Source organism: Leptonychotes weddellii, chromosome X (assembly GCF_054177405.1).
Source record: "Leptonychotes weddellii isolate Sample4059 chromosome X, ASM5417740v2, whole genome shotgun sequence".
NCBI lineage: Eukaryota > Metazoa > Chordata > Mammalia > Carnivora > Phocidae > Leptonychotes > Leptonychotes weddellii.
In genome coordinates, this window is record NC_138385.1 from 69,022,639 (window position 1) to 69,045,201 (window position 22,563).

At 44.1% G+C, this 22,563-nt stretch overlaps 1 protein-coding gene and 1 long non-coding RNA gene across 2 annotated transcripts in view; one reads left to right on the plus strand and one right to left on the minus strand.

The window, feature by feature from the left end:
- Nucleotides 1–22,563, plus strand: part of LOC145717856 (uncharacterized) — a 72,558-nt gene that overhangs the window by 39,339 nt on the left and 10,656 nt on the right. The gene's annotated exons all lie outside the window — the stretch shown is intronic.
- USP27X (ubiquitin specific peptidase 27 X-linked) lies at nucleotides 18,444–21,681 on the minus strand. The gene has a single exon (XM_006743010.3). It carries the CDS (start codon nucleotides 20,661–20,663, stop codon nucleotides 19,347–19,349), a length of 1,317 nt encoding a protein of 438 aa, XP_006743073.2. The 5' UTR covers nucleotides 20,664–21,681; the 3' UTR covers nucleotides 18,444–19,346.

The following is a 22,563-nucleotide window of genomic DNA, read 5'->3' on the forward strand; positions in this document are numbered from 1 at the left end:
TTTTTTTTTTTTTTTTTAAGATTTTATTTATTTGACAGAGAGATACAGCGAGAGAGGGAACACAAGCAGCGGGAGCGGGAGAGGGAGGAGCAGGCTTCCCGCGGAGCAGGGAGCCCGACGCGGGGCTCGATCCCAGGACCCCGGGAACATGACCTGAGCCGAAGGCAGACGCTCAACGACTGAGCCACCCAGGCGCCCCAAATAAAGAAAAATCTTTAAAAAAATAATAAATAAATAAATAATAAAAGAAGAAAAGATTTTTTTTAAAAAAGTAAAATAAAAAATACTGACAAAACCAACTGCCAGCAAGAATGCAGAGCAACTGGAACTTTTTTATAGTGCTCTTCAGCATGCAAAATGTTATAGCCACTTGGGAAAACAGTTTAAAGGGGTTTTTTCTCATAAAGTTAAACATATACTCATCATATGATCCTGCACTCTCATTCCTGGATATTTACCTTAGAGAAATATTCACATGAAACCTGTACATGAATGTTCATAACAGCTTGATTTGTGATAGCCCCAAGGTAGAAATAACCCAAATGTTCTTCTGCGGGTGAATGGATAAACAAACTGCGGTACTACTTGGCAATAAAAAAGAATGAACTATTGATGGATCTCAACTTGAATGGATCTCGAAGGCATTATGCTGAAAGAATCAAGCCTCACAAGGTTACATATTAAATGATTCCATTTTCAAAAAGATGTAATAACAGTGACAGAACAGATCGGTAGTTATCAGAGCTTCAGTCAGCGGGTGGGCGGGGGAAGTAAGTATGACAAAGGGATAGCACAAGGGAGGTTTTTTTTATAGGCTCATTTGTTTTTATTGTATTGTATTGTATTGTATTGTATTGTATTTTTTTAGAGAGGGAGCAGGGAGGGGCAGAGGGAGATCCCCAGCACCTATATCATCCATCCCCCACCCACCTCCCCTCTGCTAATCATCAGTTTGCTCTCTACAGTTAAGGGTCTGTTTTTTTAGCACAAGGGAGTTTTGGGAGTAAAAGAACTGTTTTTTTATTCTGGTTGTGGTGATGTTTACATGAACATACACAAGTGTTAAAATTCACCAAACTGCCTTCCAACAAAGTCAATTTTACTATATGTTAATGTTAAAATAAAAATAAAAAATTCTTACACATCCTAAATAGTTTTTGTTTATGTGGGGTTATAATCTCTCAATTTTTGCCACAGTGGAAGTTGAAAATGATAAAAAAAATTTTAATATTAATTTGTTAATTCGTTTAAAAAAATGCTGAAAACATGTTACATAAATAGCATACTTGTAATAAAAAATAAACTATTCCATATATTTCAAAATGGGCAAAACACGTAATCTCATTGTTTTACATTTTTGCAAATCTCTATCATGTCTGGCTTAATAGAAGACAGCTGGAGTCAATCTCCATTTAATCTGTTGTGATATCATAGGTCAAGTAGCTTCAGGAAACCTCTGCTGTGTACTTGAGAGTGATAAATTCAAATAAAATCTCAGTATTATTGTGAAAATAGTTTTGACTCTGTGGACCCTGGAAAGGATCTTGGAGATCTCCAGGGGTCACCAGACCCCCTCTTTCATTATTGTTGCTAGTGTATGCCAAAATCTGATACCCTCTTAGGTCATTTTCTGCTTCAGCTCAGGGTCGCTGATCTAGCTTTGCCTTCCCTTTTTGTCTCTGGTACTTGGGGATTTCCCTTTCTTGATTCTGAACATGGGTATATATATATTTTATTTCCATGTGTCCGGCCGTTATGTATCTGAGATGGGATGAAGAATTCCGTTCATCAGCGTCATCTACCTGATTATCAGCTGTAGTTCTATCATCGTGGCGCTATTGATATTTTTCATTTTGCTCAGTGTCCTTTCCTTGAGCCTTTTCACAATGTTTCTATCTTTTCAGTTGTGGGGTTTGATCACTTGCTTGCTTCTAATGTGGCTTTGTAATTTATTTTTCTTTTCTATCTTGTCTTGAGATTTATAAACTTGTTTTCTTAATCCCCTCCTGTCTGACATATCTTCTTTGAACCCTTGTATTTCTTGACTGTGCCCCCCCTTTTTAAAGATTTTATTTATTTATTTGATAAAAGAGAGGGAGAACACAAGCAGGAGGAGTGGGAGTGGGAGAGGGAGAAGCAGGCTTTCCGCGGAGCAAGGAGCCCGATATGGGACTCGATCCCAGGACCCTGGGATCATGACTTGAGCCAAAGGCAGATGCTTAACAGACTGAGACACTCAAGTTCCCCTTGACTGTGTTCTTTTTAAGAGCCTTCGCGATACCTATAATAACTACATACCATTATTATATTTATAACAGCTATATACCATCATGATATCTGCAATACTTCCAGTGTTTCCTTGGTAAACCTTCTAATTGTGTATGCTCTTCATTTACCTGTTTCTTTTTTTTTTTTTTTAAGATTTTATTTATTTGAGAGAGAGAAAGAGAGTACACAAGCGGGGGGAGGGGCAGAGGGAGCAGGAAGCCCGGTGCTGGGCTCGATTCCAGGACCCTGAGATCATGACCTGAGCTGAAGGCAGATACTTAATCGACTGAGGCACCCAGGCACCCCTGTTTGCCTGTTTCTTATGTTCCTTTCTCTTTTCCTCATTTCTCCGCCAGTTTCTATGCATAGGACTTTAACAGGTTCCTTTTGTTTGTTTTGTTTTTTTAAAGATTTTATTTATTTATTTGAGAGAGAGAGAGCATGAGAAGGGGGAGGGTCAGAGGGAGAAGCAGACACCCCGCTGAGCAGGGAGCCCGATGCGGGGCTCGATCCCGGGACTCCAGGATCATGACCTAAGCTGAAGGCAGTCGCTTAAACAACTGAGCCACCCAGGCGCCCTCAACGGGTTCCTTTTGGATTACCATTCATATTTTGATGGGCTGGCTACCTGTTGAAGACACTATAAAGCAGCCCACATCCTTGACGTAGGTTTATTGTATCAAATACTCTATCTCGAGTTACATCAGCTTATTTGCTCTAGGAGAACATCTCTCCCTTATCTTTGTCATTCCTTACCAAGGGCAAAGGTGGTGGGAACAGCTTTCTGCACTGGGTGGTGAGGCAATGTAGGGGTGTATTGCCCTTAGATAATTTAAAAATAATAAACAACTGAAAGTCAGTGTGCTTTTTATCCCCAAGCATCAGCAATTCTAAATAATATCGGTGATAAAATACTCCTCCCCCCAGGGAATGCTCCCATTGCCCTCCCCCCACCTCTCCCCTGCCCATGCCGCTGATTCATCAGATTCATGTGATTCAAGCCCTTGACGACACAATATCTTTATAAAAGAGCCTTCCAGTTTTTGCTGGGTTGCTTATGTGTTATTTGCAACCAGGGGCAGCGGGTGTGGTAGGGGCGGGGACAACAGACTCAGCTGTTCCAGACACAGATCTATAATTCATTCCCCTATTTTCAATCTCACTTTTCATTCCTACCAACCCCCAAACCCTGTCTGGGACTCCACTGGCAAGATGGGCTTCAACCTCCACTCCAGCCGCCTCATAAAAGTACTGTGGAGTCAAGGCTTCTCCTTTTCCTCCAGAATACAGTCTCTTTAAATCAGGGATTTTCACATGTTTTGTTCACTGCTACATACCCAGTGATCAGTACAATGTCTGGCACATAGTAGTTATCTATCTATTATCTATCTATCTGTCTATCTACCTATCTGATCAGCCATGATCATACTTTTTTCTGTATTGCTGTGTGGTACATCTCAGCAGATGGTACCATAGGTAGCATTATGAAAGTTACATGTCCCAACATGGCACAGATTCATTAGATAGCCAGCAGACTTCACGGAACTGGGAGGCCCAAGGTTTATTCGGTGGCAAACCATGTGGACAGATGATTGAAGACCAGCTGCCAATCTCCAATATCCTGGCGCTATCTAAAATATCTGGATTTGGGAGGCGCCTGGGTGGCTCAGTTGGTTAAGCCACTGCCTTCGGCTCAGGTCATGATCCTGGAGTCCCGGGATCGAGTCCCGCATCGGGCTCCCTGCTCGGCGGGGAGTCTGCTTCTCCCTCTGACCCTCCCCCCTCTCATGTGCTTTCTCTCTCTCATTCTCTCTCTCTCAAATAAATAAATAAAATCTTTAAAAAAAAGAAAAAGAAAAGAAAATATCTGGATTTGGGTGGTAGATGTGGATAGGTCTGAAATAGTATTACTGGTGAAGTGAAGGCTCAGGGACAGAAATTAGACTTAATTATTGAAAACCTAGCTACCTTTATTTCACGCAAGTTTGTGGACAGACATTAATGCTAGGTACACATACACAGCTTATATAATTAAAACCATAACTCTGGGATAGATAATATATTCACATGTGATGGTGGCATTTCATACTAACTATTCTGCACTCTGCTTTTTTTCATTTAATATGTCTTGCCAATTATTCCGTATGAATACGTAAAGAGTTTGGGTTTCTTTAAAGACTTATTTCTTTTAGAGAGAGAAAGAGAGCACTCAGGGGCGAGGGGCAGAGGGAAAGGGAGAGAAAAACTCAAGCAGACTCTGCGCTAAGCGCAGAGCCTGACGCAGGGCTCGATCTCACTACCCTAAAGTCAGACCTGAGCAGAAACCAAGAATCAGATGCTTAACCGACTGGGCCACCCAGGCACCCCAAGAGTTTACTTGCTTTCTAACAGCTTCATTTTAGTCTATTGTATAGGGGTACCATAATTTATTTAACCAGACCTCTGTTGATAGACATGTAGGTTGTCCCCAATGCTGCAATAAATAACTTTATACATCATTTTGCATGTATGCAAGGACATCTATAGGATAAATTCCTGCAAATGGAATTGCTTGGTATAAGAATGTGAATATGTAATTTTGGTAGATGACTAATTGCTCTACACAGTGTCTGTATCAGATTAATAGCTACCAAGGATATCTCTCTGTCTTGTCTCTCCACATCCTCACCACTTTGGTGGGTAGCAGGCTTTTTTTATACTTGCCAATCTAATATATAAAATATGGCATCTCAACTTAGTCTTAATTTGCATTTCTCTTGTTATGACTAAGGATGAGAATCATTTATGTGTACGGGCAATATTTTTTCTTTCTCTGTGAATACTCAATATTCTTTGCCCGCATTTTTATTGTGGTCTTTTTCGTATAGATTTGTAGGAGTTCTTTGTATTTCAGGAAAATAAACCCTGTGTAATATGAGTTGTAACTATTTTTCACAGTTTTTTATCAGTCTTTTGGCATTGCTTATGTGGGCTAGAGCAATAAATCATGCTTTTATAATGAAATATTTCAAACATATGGAAAAGTGCACAGAATATGATAACAAATACCCGTGTACCCTAAATTTTGTTATTTGGGGCATATTTACATAAATTGTTTTTCTTTTTTTTTTTTTTAAAGATTTTACTTATTTATTTGACAGAGAGAGACACAGCGAGAGAGGGAACACAAGCAGGGGGGAATGGGAGAGGGAGAAGCGGGCTTCCCGCCGAGCAGGGACCCCGATGCGGGACTCGATCCCAGGAGCCTGGGATCATAACCCGAGCCGAAGGCAGACACCCAACGACTGAGCTACCCAGGCGCCCCTTGTTTTTCTTTTTAAAGAAATAAAATGTTCCAGATACAGATGAGGCCCTCTTTGTACTCCTTTCAGATACTTTCCCTCCCTCCCTCTAGGTAACCATGATTCTGAAATTAGTTTTTATTCTTCCTATCAATGTTTCTATACTTCCACTATGTGTCCATAAAAACTGTACTGTTTGGTATAATTTTTACATCTACATAAACAATATCAAACTCTACGTAACACTCCCAAACTTGTTTTTTTTACTCAATATTATGTTTGTAGGGTTTATCCAGGTGGTACATATAGATCAAGTTAATTGACTTTCATTTCTATAAAGCATTCCATTCTGTTAACATACCAACATTTGTTCATCCCTTCACTCACTGGTGGAAATTTTACTATGAAAGCAATATTCTGTGTGCAAGAGTTCTCTAGGGTTTATGCCTAGAAGCTCAGTAGGTAGCTGGTACCACGTCCCTCTCAAAACCTGTGAGAGAAAACAAAAAACAAAAAAAACCCTCCAAATTGTTCTCTAAAGTGGTACCAATATATATTCCGACCAGGAGTATATGGAAATCCCAGTTACTCTAACATCCTTGCCAATGCCAACTTGGTATTGTCGGACTTTTAAAATTTTCCAATCTGATGAGTATGAGAATGGTAAATCGATATTGTTTAATTTGAATTTCCTAATTACTAGTACAATTGAATATTGTCCAGCTGAGTTTCCTGGTCCGCAAATCACCTATTCATCTGTTGCTCATTTTTTTTTCCATTGGTTTGTGCGTCCTTCTTACTGCTTTATAAAAGAGATTTTTATATTCTGGGTAATAGAGGTACACAGAACATATACGAATGACATTCAAAGTTAAGGCCAAAGCTGAATATCATTACCATAGAATAAACTCCTGGAATACAAGAATACTTCTGAAATTTTTTTAAAGATTTATTTATTTTGGAGAGAGAGAGAGCAAGCAAGAGCAAGAGCAGGGGGAGGGGCACAGTGAGAGAGAGAATTCTGGAGCAGACTCCCCACTGAGTGTGGAGCCTGATGCAGGGTTCAATCCCTGGACCCTGAGATCATGACCTGAGCTGAAGGCAGACACTTAACCGACTGAGCCACCCAGGCACCCCGTACTTCTGAAATTTTATCAGTAAGCATTTTTACAATTACAATATTATTACTGAATATTATTTTGAATATTATTATGAACAATTTGACATAATGCAAGAATATGAATTTCTCAGCACTGTCAGCAGCTGGACTCTTTCTATGCACACTAGGGCACATATGTTCAGTACTAAATACTCACTTTAAATTGAGATCAATGAAAGAATGAGATATTTGAGGGGCTTCTCATTTTTCTCTAACCTTTTTCCCTTTCTTTGAACTCTTTATAATCTTTATTAAAGCTGAACTGAAGATTTATAGTGAATATTGTTGTACAAGATTTTGGGATTTTTCCATCACATGAAATTTTGACGATGGAAAAGATGACAGTTTGCTTTTATTCCATCTTCACAAGACATGAGAAATTCTCTTTTTCATGAAAGATTTATAGTCTAAATGGGATTCAGCAGCTAAAAATTAAATATAATTTTAAAAATTATTTTGTTTAACATGAATGCTCTATAAACAAACAACTCTTGTCTTTGTATAATAAAATTATTATATAATCAAATATCTGTTATTGTGCCTTGGACTATTATGTAAAATAACATACACATCTGTTAGTTCAAAAAGCATATAATGCCTTTCCTAAAATTATCTAGCTAATATAGTCTCTTAATATTGGCATTAAAGGCCAACCTAAGTCCCCATTTAACTATTTGAAATTTCTTGATTGGTTTTTGACATAAAATTAACAGCTTGTATGAAATTAACAGAATTTGCTCTTGCAATAATAAACAAAACTTTATTCTCCAAGGAAATGATAGAACTTACATATAAATATAGAGAGGGAATTTATATAGAACTTATATACAAAGCAAATAAGATTTTGTTGGCTTCAAGTTATATCAAAAATATTTTGTGTTGTGTTTTTTGCTTGTTGTGTTCTGTTTAGGAGATCCTGAGGTTATAATGTTCTCCTATATTTTCTTTTTTTTTTTAAAGATTTTATTTATTTATTGAGAGAGTGAGAGAGAGATAGCGAGAGATAGAGCATGAGCAGGAGGGGGTGGAGAGGGAGAGAGCCCCACTCAGGGCTTGATCCCAGGACGCAGGGATCATGACCCCAGCCAAAGGCAGCCGCTTAACTGGCTGAGCCACCCAAGCATCCCTCTCCTATATTTTCTTTTGAAAGTTTTAAAGTTCTGTTTTTTTCACATATAGGTCTTTATCTGAAAGTTTTTTTGGGGTGTTTTGACGTCAAATACTGGCTGAATTAAATTTTTCCATGTGGGTAGACAATTGCCCCAGCAGATTTATTAAATGATCTATCTTTACCCACTAATTTGTAATGCTACCCCTGTTGAATACCAAGCTTCCATATATGTGTGGATTTTTTTTTTTATTATTTATTCTGCTCCATTGATCTGTCTATGTCCTGTACTTTCTTCTCCTTCAGAATTATTCCGGCTGTCTTTGGCCATTTGTTTTTCCATATGAATCCTAAAATTTGTTTTTCTAGTTAGATGAAAAAAACCTTTGGGGATTTTTATTGATTTACTTTGAATTTTACATTAGTGAGATTTTTAATATCTGTGAACATGCTGCATTTCTCCATTTTTAAGGTAATACTTATGTGTTACAATGAAAATTTTATTTTATTTTTTTAATATTTTATTTATTTATTCAAGAGAGAAAGTGAGTGGGTTGGAGAGGGAGAACGAATCTGAAGCAGATTCCATGCTGATCGCTGAGCCAGATGCGGGGCTCGATCTCACAACCACAAGATCATGACCTGAGCAGAAACCAAGAGTTGGACGCTTAACCAACTGAGCCACCCAGGCACCCCTACAATGAAAATTTTAACACCTTCCATATACGTTTTGCATCTTTGGTTAGATAATCCTTAGAAACCTTATGCATTTTGTTGCTATTGTGAAAGTTTAAAAAAAATTTCTAATAAGTTATTGCTGGTATATAAGCATGCTTAATTTTTGTACACTAATCTCGTCTCCAGCAACACAGTTGAACTCTCTTTTATTAGTTCTAATAGTCTGTTGTAAACTCTCTTGAATGGAGTGATGTTAATGCCCTGTCCCATACCATTTGGCCCATCTTTGAGTTCATCTACAACTGTGGTAGGAAGTTTTTGTCAAGCTGACTGCTTCCCACCTGAAGGGCATGACCCTAAACTGATGAATGGAAATATAAAATGTGGCAAATCTATGCACTGGAATATTATCTGGCTACAGAAGGAATATTATCCAGCTACACTCTACAACATAGGTGAATTTTGAAAACCCTATGTGAAGTGAAAGAAGCCAGACACAAAATGCCACATATTGTATGATTCCATGTATATGAGGTGTCCATAATAGGCAAATCCATACAGCCAGAATTTAGATTAGTGGTTGCATGGGGTTGAGGGGAAAAGGGAATGAGAGTGGACAGGGTTTCCTTTGGGGATGACAAAAATGTTCTGGGATTAGTTAGATAATGGTGATGGTTGTGTAATCCTGTGAATATACTAAAATCCACCAAACTGTACACTTTAAAAGGGTGAGTTTTATGGGATGTGAATTTTATCTCAATTTAAAAATGTAGATTATAATAATAGAATCTCAAAGAGTTATTGTAAAGATCCAGAGAGATAATGCATGTGTTTAGCACAATTCTTGACATTGTCATAAGTCCTCAATAAATTAAAGGGTCAGTTCTTTCCAAAAAAAGAAGAAGATATTAGACCCAGAACCTGCCTCCTCTCTCCATCTTTAGCCATACAGCTTCCTGTCTCCCACCTCAGCAGAAGACTTGTATTTGTTTTTGTTTTTGTTTTTTTAAGATTTTATTTTATTTATTTGACAGAGAGAGACACAGCGAGAGAAGGAACACAAGCAGGGGGAGTGGGAGAGGGAGAAGCAGGCTTCCCGCCGAGCAGGGAGCCCAGTGCAGGGCTCGATCCCAGGACCCTGGGATCATGACCTGAGCCGAAGGCAAATGCTTCATGACTGAGCCACCCAGGTGCCCCAGAAGACTTGTATTTGTATATATCTTTTAGGCTTTCTATTTCTTCTTAAATAAGTTTTGCAAAGTTATATTTTCTAGAAAATTGTTCATTTCATCTATAACTTTATATTTATTGGTAGAAAACTGTTTGTAGTATTTTTAAATTATTTAAAAATCTCCATAGTATCTGCAGTTTTGTCCCTCTATTCATTCTCAATATTATTCACTTACGCCTTCTCTTTTGTTTTCTTGTTCAATCTTGCCAGAGGTTTGTCTTTTCAAAGAACGAAGTTTTGGTTTTATTGATCTTCTCTACTGCATTCTTGTTTTCTATTTCATCACTTCACAGTCGTATATAGGTTATGCCTTTTCTTTTGCTCTCATTAGGTTTAATTTGTTGCTACTTTTCTAACTTCTTGAATCAGGTGCTTAAATCATTAAGTTTGAGCCTTTTTTCTAATAAAAAGCTTTCAAGGCCATACAGTTCCCTTTAAGTTTTGCTTCAACTATATCTCAGAAGTTTGTTTTTTTTTTTAAAGATTTTATTTATTTATTTGACAGAGAAAGACACAGTGAGAGAGGGAACGCAAGCAGGGGGAGTGGGAGAGGGAGAAGCAGGCTCCCCGCTGAGCAGGGAGCCCGATGCGGGGCTCAATCCCAGGACCCTAGGATCATGACCTGAGCCGAAGGCAGACGCTTAATGACTGAGCCACCCAGGCGACCCAGTTCTAAGTACTTTTTAATTCACATTATGATTTGCCTTTAATCCATGAGTTACACAAAAACGTTTTTTAAACATTCCAAAAAACCCTTTACAAGTTTTTGCAGCTATGGTTGCTTTTTATTTCTAACTTAATTTCATTGTAATCAGGAAATGTAGTCTGAATGAAACTAATGCTGTGGTATGTATTGAGACTTGTTTTATAGCCTAGAATGTGGTCAGTATTCCAACTATGCTTTAAAAAAAACTAGGCGCCTGGGTGGCTCAGTCGGTTAAGCATCTACCTTTGGCTCAGGTCATGATCCCAGGGTCCTGGGATCGAGGCCCATGTCAGGCTCCCGGCTCAGTGTGGAGTCTGCTTCTCCCTCTCCTTCCACCCCTCCCCCTGCTTGTGCTCACACGCACTATATGTCTCATAAATAAAAAAATAAGAAAGGTCTTTAAAAGAAAGAAGATTACCACTTTGCTTTATAAAGACTGTGTCTAATAAGTGTGAATATCCCAATTTCAGAAGAGACTTGAACTGGATATAGAAAGTTCCGAAAAGGAAGTTGTTTACATTATAAAAGATTTATTTACTTTACAAAAGGCTTGTTTGTGTCTGTTTACATGTGTGTTTTGTGTATGTAACTTGAACTCTTTTGACTCAGTGACAGGGTGGAATGGGGTGGCAAGAATAATACTATATGCTAAGCGAAATAAGTCAATCAGAGAAAGATAAGTATCATATGATCTCACTGATATGAGGAATTAGAGAAACAAGACAGAGGATCATAGGGGAAGGGAGGGAAAAATGAAACAAGACGAAACCAGAGAGGGAGACAAACCATAAGAGACTCTTAATCTCAGGAAGCAAACTGAGGGTTGCTGGAGTGGAGGGAGGTGGGAGGAATGGGGTGGCTGGGTGATGGACATTGGGGAGGGTATGTGCTATGGTGAGCACTGTGAATTGTGTGAGACTGTTGAATCACAGACCTGTACCTCTGAAACAAATAATACATTATATGTTAATAAAAGAAAGAAGAAAGAAGAAAGAAAGAAAGAAAGAAAGAAAGAAAGAAAGAAAGAAAGAAGAAAGAAAGAAAGAAAGAAAGAAAGAAACAAAACAATACTAAACTCATGAGCTGAAGGTCAATTGGAAATAAACAAAATATATCTGAATTCATATTAAAATGATAAATAGTTCAGTGTTCAAGACTGTATACATTTTTTTCTCTTTATAACAATGTAAGCCAATAAAACTTAAAATACAAAAGGTTCACAAAATAAACTTACTGGAGAATCTTAAAGAAATAAAAATAAAATCAATAAAAAATTAAAAATGGGCAGAGGACCTGAATAAACATTTGTTTCCAAAGAAGACATGCAGGTGACCAACAGACACATGAAAAGATGCCCAATATCCTTAATCATCATGGAAATACAAAGCAAAATCACAACAAGGTATCACCTTACGCCTGTCAGAATGGCTAGAATCAAAAACATAAGAAACAACAAGTGTTGGCGAGGATGTGGAGAGAAAGGAACCCTCGTGCACTGTTGGTGGGAATGTAAATTGGTGCAGCCACAGGGGGAAAACAGTGTGGAGGTTCCTCAAAAAAATTAAAAATACAATACCATATGAACTAGTAATCCCACTACTGGATATCTACCCAAAGAAAACGAAAACACCAATTCAAAAAGGTATATGCACCCCGTCCTCTTTTTTTTCCCCTTACTTTTTTTTTTTAATATTTTATTTTATTTATTAGAGAGAATGAGAGAGAGAGAGAGAGCATGAGAGGGGGGAGGGTCAGAGGGAGAAGCAGATCCCCCGCAGAGCAGGGAGCCTGATATGGGACTCGATCCTGGGACTCCAGGATCATGACCTGAGCCGAAGGCAGTCGCTTAACCGACTGAGCCACCCAGGTGCCCCTTTCCCCTTACTTTTTAGCAAGAGATTTCTGCTTGGTGCCAAGGCCGGCTTCTGTACCATTTCTCTAGGATTGTTGGGACAAGTGCATGTTACATTCTGGCTGGCCCTTATGCAGCTGATGTAGGCCCTTGGGATCTCAGCTCAATGTGGAGAGGTTCTCCTATTAAACTCTGACCCGTGGGCTGGCCCTTAACTTCTCTCTCTCTAGCCCTGTGTGGTCACTGAATCAAAGCGCATGTGGGCAATGGAGGCAAACGCCCTCAGAGCAAACTGGCTTGTGGGGGGGGGGGTGCCCATATTCTGTTTACCTGTCTGGTTACAAGCTTTCATCCCAATTTGGCCTGGAAGTTTTCGTCTGTCCTCTCGGCTCTTCAGGGCTTTTAAAGTAGTTTTGAAAGATTTTAGGCAGCATACCTCATTACTTCAATAGGCCAGTTGAATATCAAAGAACCAAGCCTGCCATTGCCAGAAACCAGAAGCCCATATCCTTAAATGTTTAAACATTTATACTCAACAAGGTCCAAATTCAGGCAATATCCGTACCCTTCTCCCAAACAATACGAGAGCTTTAGAATGCTTTAAATATTAATGGTCTCCTGCTGTCTTGATGTCTTTGTGCTCCAATGTTTTTGGTGCCAACTCGTTTTTTATACCTCCATCTCATTCAACGTTTTTGTTGTTGTTGTTGTTGTTGTTGTTGTTGTTGTTTTTAAGATTTTATTTATTTATTTGACAGAGAGAGACACAGCGAGAGAGGGATCACAAGCAGGGGGAGTGGGAGAGGGAGAAGCAGGCTTCCCGCCGAGCAGGGAGCCCGATGCGGGGTTCGATCCCAGGACCCTGGGATCATGACCTGAGCCGAAGGCAGACGCTTAACGACTGAGCCACCCAGGCGCCCCATTTTTGTTGTTTTATACCTCAAATGCTTACTTAGATTTCCCCATATTTCCCAATTTTTGTTCACTGTTCCTTGCCTCCTAGTCACCCCTTCTTCCTGATTTCAGTTTCCTTCTTCCTGAAGTATATTGTTCAATAGTTATTTAATGACAGTCTATTATTGCTAAACTTTCTTAGTTTTTTTTTTTCCCCCCTGAAAATCTCCTTATTTCCCTCTCAAAAAAAAGACTAACAGTTCTCATCAGGATTCCTTGGGGATGCTAATTCTACTCCTTGTGACAACTGGTGACTCTCCTTTCTGGTGTGCCATTTCTTTTGCAAGTACAAGATTTCTACTGTTTGTTTCTGAACCCCTATTCACAGCCATTATCTTTTTCCGTGAAGTTCCATGTGCTCTGGGCTGTAAAAAGTTACGATTTTTGCCCCTTGCTGGGGTTCTAGAGGTTTGGATGGTTCTGCTCCCATTTTTATTTTAATTTTCCAGCATGTGGTTTCCATAACACACAACAGGGTACGCTTAGACCCCCACATCCACATATAACATAAGCCTGGGGTTTTTATTTCTTGTGGTGGCTCTGGAGAGAGCATAGAGTTTTTAGCTGCTCACTTTCCAAATCCGTTGTAACAGAGGAGCTACTAAGGGCTTTATCCGGAGGTTTCAGTCACAGCTTCTCTGCCTCTGGTCGACTTGAGGCTGAGTTGTCAGTACCCACGTGGGCATTTGATTCTCAGCTCTAAGCCCCTGGCCCCTAGGGACCAACACCACAGTGGGCAATTACAGGGTCCGCTGACAATTACTAGCCTGGCTTTAATTTTACCTTTGGTTTCTCTGCAGATTCTTACTTTTTTTAAAGGTCAGCTATAAATTAAAACTTTTGTTATGGTTTATCTCGTGTTACTGTGTTCATAGTTGGCGAGTGTTATTCATGTCATCTTCGTGCGCTATCTTGCCAGGAAAAAAAAATTCTTTATACGTATGACTTGGCACCTTATTTATAATTAAGCATTTTCCCTTATCACTTCCATCCTCATAAATCTGCACCTCTGGAAGTTCCAAGGAAATTAAGCTCCCCTCAGCACCATCTAGATTAAGAGCACACAGGAGGCCAGGTCTCGGTAGCATGTTGGATTATTTTCCAGATACACCACCCATGTAGTTTAAAGACATCATTCCCTTAGGGTCTACAGCTCCTTAGCGCTGAGATTTTCAGCTTTTACAAATTTTAGTGGCAGAACTTTTTCTTCAAGTATTACTTGGAACCCCAAGATCTAAAATAAATAAGAAGGGAGCTGCTCTGGTCAAAGTGGGGTTAAGAGTTCCTGATCTTCACCAATGTACCCTCCCTCTTGCTCCCCTGGGTGCTCCCCAAGGTGCTCCCTGGAGCATCTTCACAGACTCCTTGGGCTCCAAGGACCACAGTGGGAAAACGAACTGAATAGATCACTGGTTCTCAAAGCATGATCCCAGAACCAGAGGCATCCCCGGAGAATGTGTTAGAAATACAAATTCTCGGGCCCCCCTCCCAGATCCACGGAAATCAGAAATTCTGAGGGCAGGACCCAGCAATCTGTGTATTAACAAGCCCTCCCGGTGACTCTGCTGCCCGTGTAAGTTTGAGGATTTACCAGAATAGAGTATCCCATTCAGGAGCTATTGGAATGGGGCTGGGGTCCAAGATTATTAAACAGAACAGGGCCCAAGATCAACATTTCTGGGGTACTTAAATTATCCCAAAATTCTCCGGAAGGCTGTTTTCTGTCCACCATCTTCTTAGACCTGAGATTAGACACACTCTCGAGGTCCAACTTTGCAATAGCCTGGGTCCCTTTTAATGGATTCAATATGTCAGAAATCACTAGGAGGAGTATGGATTCTTACTTTTGGCTCATTAGACAGAAATAGTGACACTCCTCAGAATTTTTCTTGACAGAGGGACTTCAGATCTGAAGCTCCTAAAATGCTGAGCAAAAGAAGCCAGACACAAAAGTATACATACTGAACAATTCCATTTATAGAAAGCATAAAAAAGGCAACACTAATCTACAGTGGAAGAAGTCAGGATAGGGATTCCTCTTTGGGGTTATTGACTGGAAGGAAGCAGAAGTGGGGCCTGACTTACGGGCAATGTCCTATTTCTTGACCTGGATGTTGTTTGCAGGGATCTGTTCGCTTCCTAGAAGTGCATCGAGTTGCACCCTTATGATATGTGCGTTTTCCTATATAATTGAGAGACGTTAATACAAGAGTTTAAAAATGGTATCGGATCACCTGCAGGGAAAGGTCAGTGTGTGATGATATTCGGCTGTGGGCGCTGAGCTTCATAGTCTCAGAGGACCTGGGCCTTCACTTCTGGGTGTGAATATACATTTGGCACGAACACAGGTTCCTGGCATCAGCTCTACTGCATTATGACAACATGAGTTGTATGGGGGTCACTCTGTTTTCTTGATTGGAAAAGACCTCTTGGTTGATGGCATCCCTGATCAGGATTCCCTGGGGATGGGGAAGAAGTGAGGCAGTTACGTATGTGAACTGTGGGCCAGAGTGAGCTTCAGCATTTGGCTACTCCAGGAAATGGGAAGTTGGTGGGGACCTGAATGTTGAACCAGGTTAGGCCAAAAACCCGTGGGAAGCATGTATAACGGGTAAAAGGGAAGCACCACATTGTTTGGTCTCTCATTCTGAGCTCTCTGGGTGGGTAAGACCCCCGTGGTGAGCACTCAACTGTTGCCTGGGCCCTTCAGGGCCCAGATCATAAATCTACGTGTGAACTGAGTTCCCCTGGCCTTCCCAGCTTGTAGAAGTAGATGGAGTCTGAGTTAAAAATTAGCTTAAGTTTCACCAGCTCTTGCCCACACAGGAATTCCAGCCATCACGTAAAATAGCCCAGTTGTGTCTGAAAGTCACCCGTGGGTCACAAACCCATCTGTCGTTGACCTCTCCCATTTTTTTCCTTACTTATTCTGGGCCCCATCTTCGTGTCCACGCGCGCCACACACCCCCCCCCCGCCCCGCCAAAGCTGTTTAAGAAGAACTCACCCCTTCCCAGCTCCCTCCCCAGTGCTGCTGTACCCACCACGGAATGTTGATAAAGGTGTCAAGACTGGTCCCCCTCCCCCAAAAGGCCCCACCATGGCGGTGCCTGCCCAAGGTGGAAGACATGCCTGAATCATTCCATGGCTCAATTTGGGGGTTGGTGACAGGTAGAGGCATAGGGCTGGGCTTGAATGGCTCCCCTGTAGCTGAGGGCAATGGTGTTTTCCAGAGGACGTCAGGAAGGGCCAGGCGCAGCGGCTCCCTCTGGTGGTCTCTGCATTCCACCAGCGGAGACAGGGAGGTGGGCTTCAGCAGTCTCGGGCCAGTCACAGCTCTTAGCACTACTCCTGAGTGCAGGGTATTTAAAAGACAGTTTCTGCGTCAGACAAACCCGAAATGAGGAACAGTCTATTGAAAATGCTAATGCCACACAAGACAAAGTAAGTTTGTGGAAGTGTTCCAGATTAAAGGAGGCTAAAGAGACATGACAACTAAAAGCAAGACCTCACCCTAGACCAGATCCTACGATGGAGAGGGAAACGCTGTAAAGGATGTCGTTGGGCAAACAGACAAAACTGAAGTACAGATGGGAGATCAGATAATAGTATTGAGTCAATGTTAAATCTACTGACGCTCTTAACTATATACTGTGATGGAGAGAACATGCCCATTCGTAGGCGATGCGTGCTGAGGTACATTAGCCATGAAGGGCCATGATGCATGTAATTTACCATCACATGGTCCAGATACACACACACACACACACACGCTTACTTACGAGAGTGTGGATACATGTAAGCAAGAGCACAAATGGGGTAAAGTGTTAGCAATAGGTGAAGCTGGTAAAGGGTATACAGACGTTCTCTATACTATTTTTATTTTTGCCACTTTCCCCTGGGTTTAAAATATTTCCGAATAAAAAAGCTGAAAAATGCAAAAGAGAGTTTCTGCAAGCAGTCAGAGTCTGGTGGCACATGGCTGAACTATTCCAGTGGCAGAGATGAGGAACAAGGACGTGGCTGTCTTCCCGGCAGGGCTACCAGACACATCCCAAGAAGTAGCCAGGTACCCTGCATTGAGTTGCCAAGGGACACCCGAGGCCTCTCATCGTTTGATCTCCCCCATCCTACAAGATACCAAAAATAACACTTTTGACACGTTCTCCTAAGGATCATGGGCGCCACCCCCACCCCCAGGGTGTTGGCAAAAATTCGGTCATGAAAGGAAGGTGTATTGCTTCATTGATTCATCCAGTTAGTGTTTTGACGATCTACTTACCCTGTGCCGGGAACTGTGCTAAGGGCCGAGTATGCAGCCTGGGGTACGGGAGGAGACACAACGCCTGTCCTACAGAAAAATCTATGAGCCAGTTGGGGATGCACCCACAACCGCATAAATAAATGTATATTTCCAAATGAGTGGACCAGAAAATAGACTTGGGAAGCCCTGGGTTGTGGGGGAGGGGGGGGGCAGCCTTTTCCCAGAGCCAGTGGATCCAAGCCCCATGGGTCTGATACACAGTTTCCCTCCCCCCAAGATTTTCTAGGTTAGAGGTCCCTTTGTACCTGATGCTGAAGAGAAAAGAAAGAACCACCAGTGTTCACCCCCTCCTGGGCACATCCCATCTGTCCCATCTGTTCTGGCTTAGCTCTCCGCGGGCCGCTCTGCCCTCGGAGAGAATCAGGGAAGAGGCCAATGTGCCACTCCATCGATATCCCTGGGCTGGCGGACCAGCGAGCTTTGGGAAACAGTCCTTGTACTGATCTACGCCTGCAGGTGAATCTTACAGCAACACACATAATGCTCGCGGAAGGCAAAGACCAGCAGACCCCCGCATGTGGAAGCCTGGCAGCCTACGGGCCCTGAGAGTCCTGTCACTAGGGCGCTGAGTCATGAAAACAACACGATGGTCTTCCAAATGGACAGAATGACTTTGGGAGACAGTTGTGGCGCTCCCCCCGAGCCCCGGTGTGGCACTGATTCTGACGCCCTTACACGGGGACAAAAATGGAGTCCGTTGCCTTGGGGCTCCAGGTCGGGTGTTGGGGAGGGAGTTGTACGAGTGTGTGTATGTGTGACTGCATGTGACACGATGCGTGTCCATTCTGTCCACGGGTCTCAGGGAGGACTGACCCTCACCTCTGAGGCATTCTGGTCCTGGTCCAAAGAAGTTTCAGATCCAACAAACGTTTACTGAGCCCCTACAAAGTTCCAAGCCTTTTACTTTATACTTTGACACATTTTATATCATTTAATCTTTAACAATAACCCTTTAAGGTAGGAATTATCTGCATTGTACAGATGAGAAAACAATCGCAAAGAGGTTCATTGATTTGCTCAAGTATATCATACAGCTTTTTTTTTTTTAAACACTCATACACTATACTCTTAGCTGAGGCCTGTCTGTGTTGGTCACTTATCTTACAGTATTTTTTGTTTTGTTTTGTTTTCTCTACTTTTGGAGCAATTGCTCCCCTTGTACAAGCCCCCTTCTTCCTTCCACTAGCCCCGTGGGCTTTTCTTTTTTTTTTTTAATACTGCATTTAATAGCACAAAAAAATCACGAATACAAAGAAACTGGCAAAGGTGTTTGTCAATGAGATATCCTTGCCTCCTCCACTTTTCCGCTTTCATACCCATATAGGTCATGGGCTACATTTGTATAGACTTTTCTTGCCCCGCCTCCCCAAACATATAACTGTTATGTGATTGGTCAGTTGAAGCTGAAACACCCATGGAGAAAGATGTTTTACGGTTACAAGGGCACACCCCCCCACACACCACCCCCCTCCCACCCCACACTTTCCCACACAATCTTTTGGAGGAATATAGGATATGTACCAGTGTCAAGATTCCCCTGCTCCCGCCTTCCCCGCCTAGAGCATTCCTGCCATTGAATTTTCCTTCAAGTGACTGCTTAGACTAGAGCCTCTTCTCCCGCCCCGTCTATTTCTCTTCCAACCAGGACCTCTTAGACACTGGGTACTGTACTGTTCAATTCTTACTCTGTCAGGCCCGTGGGCCACACGAGTAGGTCCTTTAAATCTCGATGCCAGTTGTCGTATGGGTGCCGCCATCTTCCATTACAGGTAGGTCTGTGTGTCGCTTCAGTAGGCTTGTGTATTCATTTCTTTCACTTTTTCTGACTCATGTTCCAGGACCTGTTTGTGATAGAACAGTAAATACCCTTCACTGTCCAGCACGTCCTTAATACTGGCCTTGGTGATGACGGCGTCATCACACTTGAACCACTGGTCCTTGTGGTGCCGGATGAAGCTGGTGTAGTGGCCGCTCTCCAAGGTTCCTTGGTGATTAACCACAGCAAACAAGGAATACTTATTCTCATCGTTTCCACTATTGGTTGGCAGCTGCAACTGTCCATTCATCCTGCTCTCTTTACTCGAGGCCATAAATGGTGTCATATCCAGCTCCAAGGGAAAGGATATGTATGTAGTGATCTTGCGCCTCTGTTTGGCCGAGTGTTCGAACCGTTTGAAATGAAAACAGGCAACAACAGGCAATTTATTCATTGTGAGCTGTTTGGTAGATTCCTGGTAGCTTTGGCAACTACCGCACTTGATTTTGGCACTGCTTCCCAAGTGCTCTGGCCGCGTAAACCTTCGCAAGCAGTCCGTGAGGGTGGTGATTCCTGGTATGTGGCTTTCCCCATTCACACTGCTCTCCCTCCCTGGGCTCATGGGCCAGAAGGAGGTGCAAGAGCCAGGCAAGTCCAAACTGATGTCCCAGCATGGGTCTATGGTGGTGGAGACGCCATGGCAGGCTTGACAGGTGACATCAGACTGCAGGCCACCTGTGAAGATTTGGTCTATGATGCAGTTACAGTGGTTGGGGTTGTTGGCGGCCTTCCCAGCATCATCACCTTTGCAGTGCCTGTGCAGGACATCTAACGCCGCAATGAGGAACTCGTGGGCATCCTGTTGCCTGTATCCTGCTAAGTGACGGGCGTGTATCCATACCAGGTGCAGCAACTTATAAGGAACGTGAGGAGATGGGTTTCCAGAGTACAACTCCCGAAAAAGCGAAGACATCTCACAGACCAGACACAACTCAGGGCTTGGCATTTCACATCTGTGCCTGTCGGAGAGGAAGAAATCTCTCAGGATCGGAGTATGCGTAAGGGCCTGGACGATGCAGTTCATAAAGCACGTGTTGCCAAGATTGATCAGTCCTCTTAAGCCGATGGTAAAGCTCGACGTGATTCTTCTTCTCCTTGGGTTGTGTCCCAGCAGTTCTAACTCCGGTTTGGTCGTCTCCCAGGTTGGGTATTTCTCACCGAGCCCCGGCACTGAACACTGCTGGTGAGAAACCTCGGTTGAGGTGGAGGCTTGTAATTTCAAAGCTTCTCCTTGCTCTTCTTTGGCAATTTGCTCAATGTCTTTGTCATATACATAGTCCTTACACATAAAGCAGTATATACCTCCATAGTAAAGGTCTACGGCTAAGTTGTGTTGTTTTGTCTCGGCGTGCTCGTGAATGTGTTTCTCTGTGAAGCAGCCAAAGAAGACACAGGAAAGGCAAGAGTGAAGTCTGTTCAAATGGGTGCCACACACATGGCAGATGCACGACTTTGCCTTGCTTTTCCTGGTCTCTGGGGTTCCACACCACACGAAGCACTGGTAGATCACCCGCAGTTCCTGCCTCCAGTTCTCTCCCACCTTAAAGCTGTTCACGTGGGAACAGCCCGGTGGACCCACAGCGAAATCCACATCCAGGCATCCGCCCCCAGGGCCGCGCCGGGGCCGGGGCCGGGGCGGGGGCCGTGGCCTAGGCTGCGGCGGGGTACGGAGCCGGGTCTGTGGCCGCGGCCGGGGTCGGCGGCGGGGGGCACGACTGCGCCGCGGAGAGGGATCGGGGGGCCGCGGGGGGTCGGAGGGAAGGGTGGGGGGAGGAACCTCGTCGCCGCTGCCGCCACCGCCGCTCCGCGCTGGGTGCTCATCCTCCAGCTCCTGCTTCGGCTCCCCCTGCGGCTCCTGCTCCGCCTCCGGCACCGGCTCGGGTTCGGGCTCGGGCTCCAGCTTGAGCTCAAGCCGGCGGCCCGGACCCTCCGCTGTCTCCACCTTCCCGGCGGCGTCCACCTTCCCCGCCGCCTCCACCTTCCCCGCCGCCTCCACCTTCCCCTCCACCTTCGCCTCCGCCTCCACCTTCCTCTCCGCCTTCTCCGCCGTCTCCGCCGTCTCCGCCTCCTCTACCTCCTCCGCCTCCACTGGCGGCGGCTCCTCCCCCTGCTCGCAGGGCTCGGGCGGCCACTGGGCGTGGCGGCCCGGGGGCCACGCAGACCTGGGCTGTCCCCCGCCCGGCCTGAGGGAGCGCGGCGGCTGTGACAGCTGGACCCAAAAGGGACTTTCACTGAAGGAGGCGGCGGCGGAAGCAGGCGACGCCCCCCGGGAATCCTCCCGCCGTAGCCCCCTAGCGGAGGCCGCTTCGGCAGCCAGGCCCCGTTTCCTTTAATTCAGTATTTCCCAAACTTGCTTGTTCACGAGAATCACGTGGGGAGCGTGTTAAAATTACAGATTCCTCGGCTCCGCCCGCAGACCTACTGAATCAGAATCGCGAAGGGAGGTGCTCCGGAACCTGTATCTTTAACTAGGGCCCGGGAGGATTCTTATGATCAGGCAAGTTTGGGAAACACAGCTCTAATTCATTGAGGCTGGCGGGAAGGGGGGCGGGGACCGCGCAGTCTCTTTAAGGCGCTTCCAGTTCTCGGCTCCAATCGCAGCTCTGACCCCCTTCATCGTCTCCTCCCCTCTCCTCGTCCTTCCCTTCGTCCATGCAGCTTCCCCCAGCACTGCGGGGCCAGGGACGGAGGAATCGCCACGTCCAGAAACGTCTCTGGGGCTGGGAAACGTCCCCTCAGAGGCCAGGTCCTGAGGAGCAGTCAGAAACCGTGATAGGCCGTCATCCCCACAGCGGAGCCTGCCCCCAGCCCTGGCCCCCCTCCCACTCCACGTTCTGCCCTTCCCGAGAAGGATGAAGCCCCAGGGCCACTCTGGGCACAGGCCTGGACCCCGGGTCCCGAGGCGCAGAGCCGCCAAGGCTGCGGGGACTGAGGGGGCACGTCCCTCTGCCCGTCTTATCGGTGCCCTGCAGAATCTGTGCCTGCCCCCCACCTCCTCCTCGGGCTCCCAAGGCCGCGGGTGGGATGACCATCTGGCAGTCGGCCTCCTGGCCCAGCAAACGCTGAGCCGCCCGGGGGCAGCGGGAGGGGACAAGGCACACCAAGGCCATGCCTACTTGCTGGCACCTCCCCGACGGCTGAGAAAGGGGAAGACACCGCCCCAAGACCCTCAAGTCTGGCGGAGCCCG

What these genes read in the sequence shown, in the direction of transcription:
- USP27X (XM_006743010.3), bottom strand. Translation starts at nt 20,663, where the DNA reads ATGTGTAAGGACTATGTATATGACAAAGACATTGAGCAAATTGCCAAA.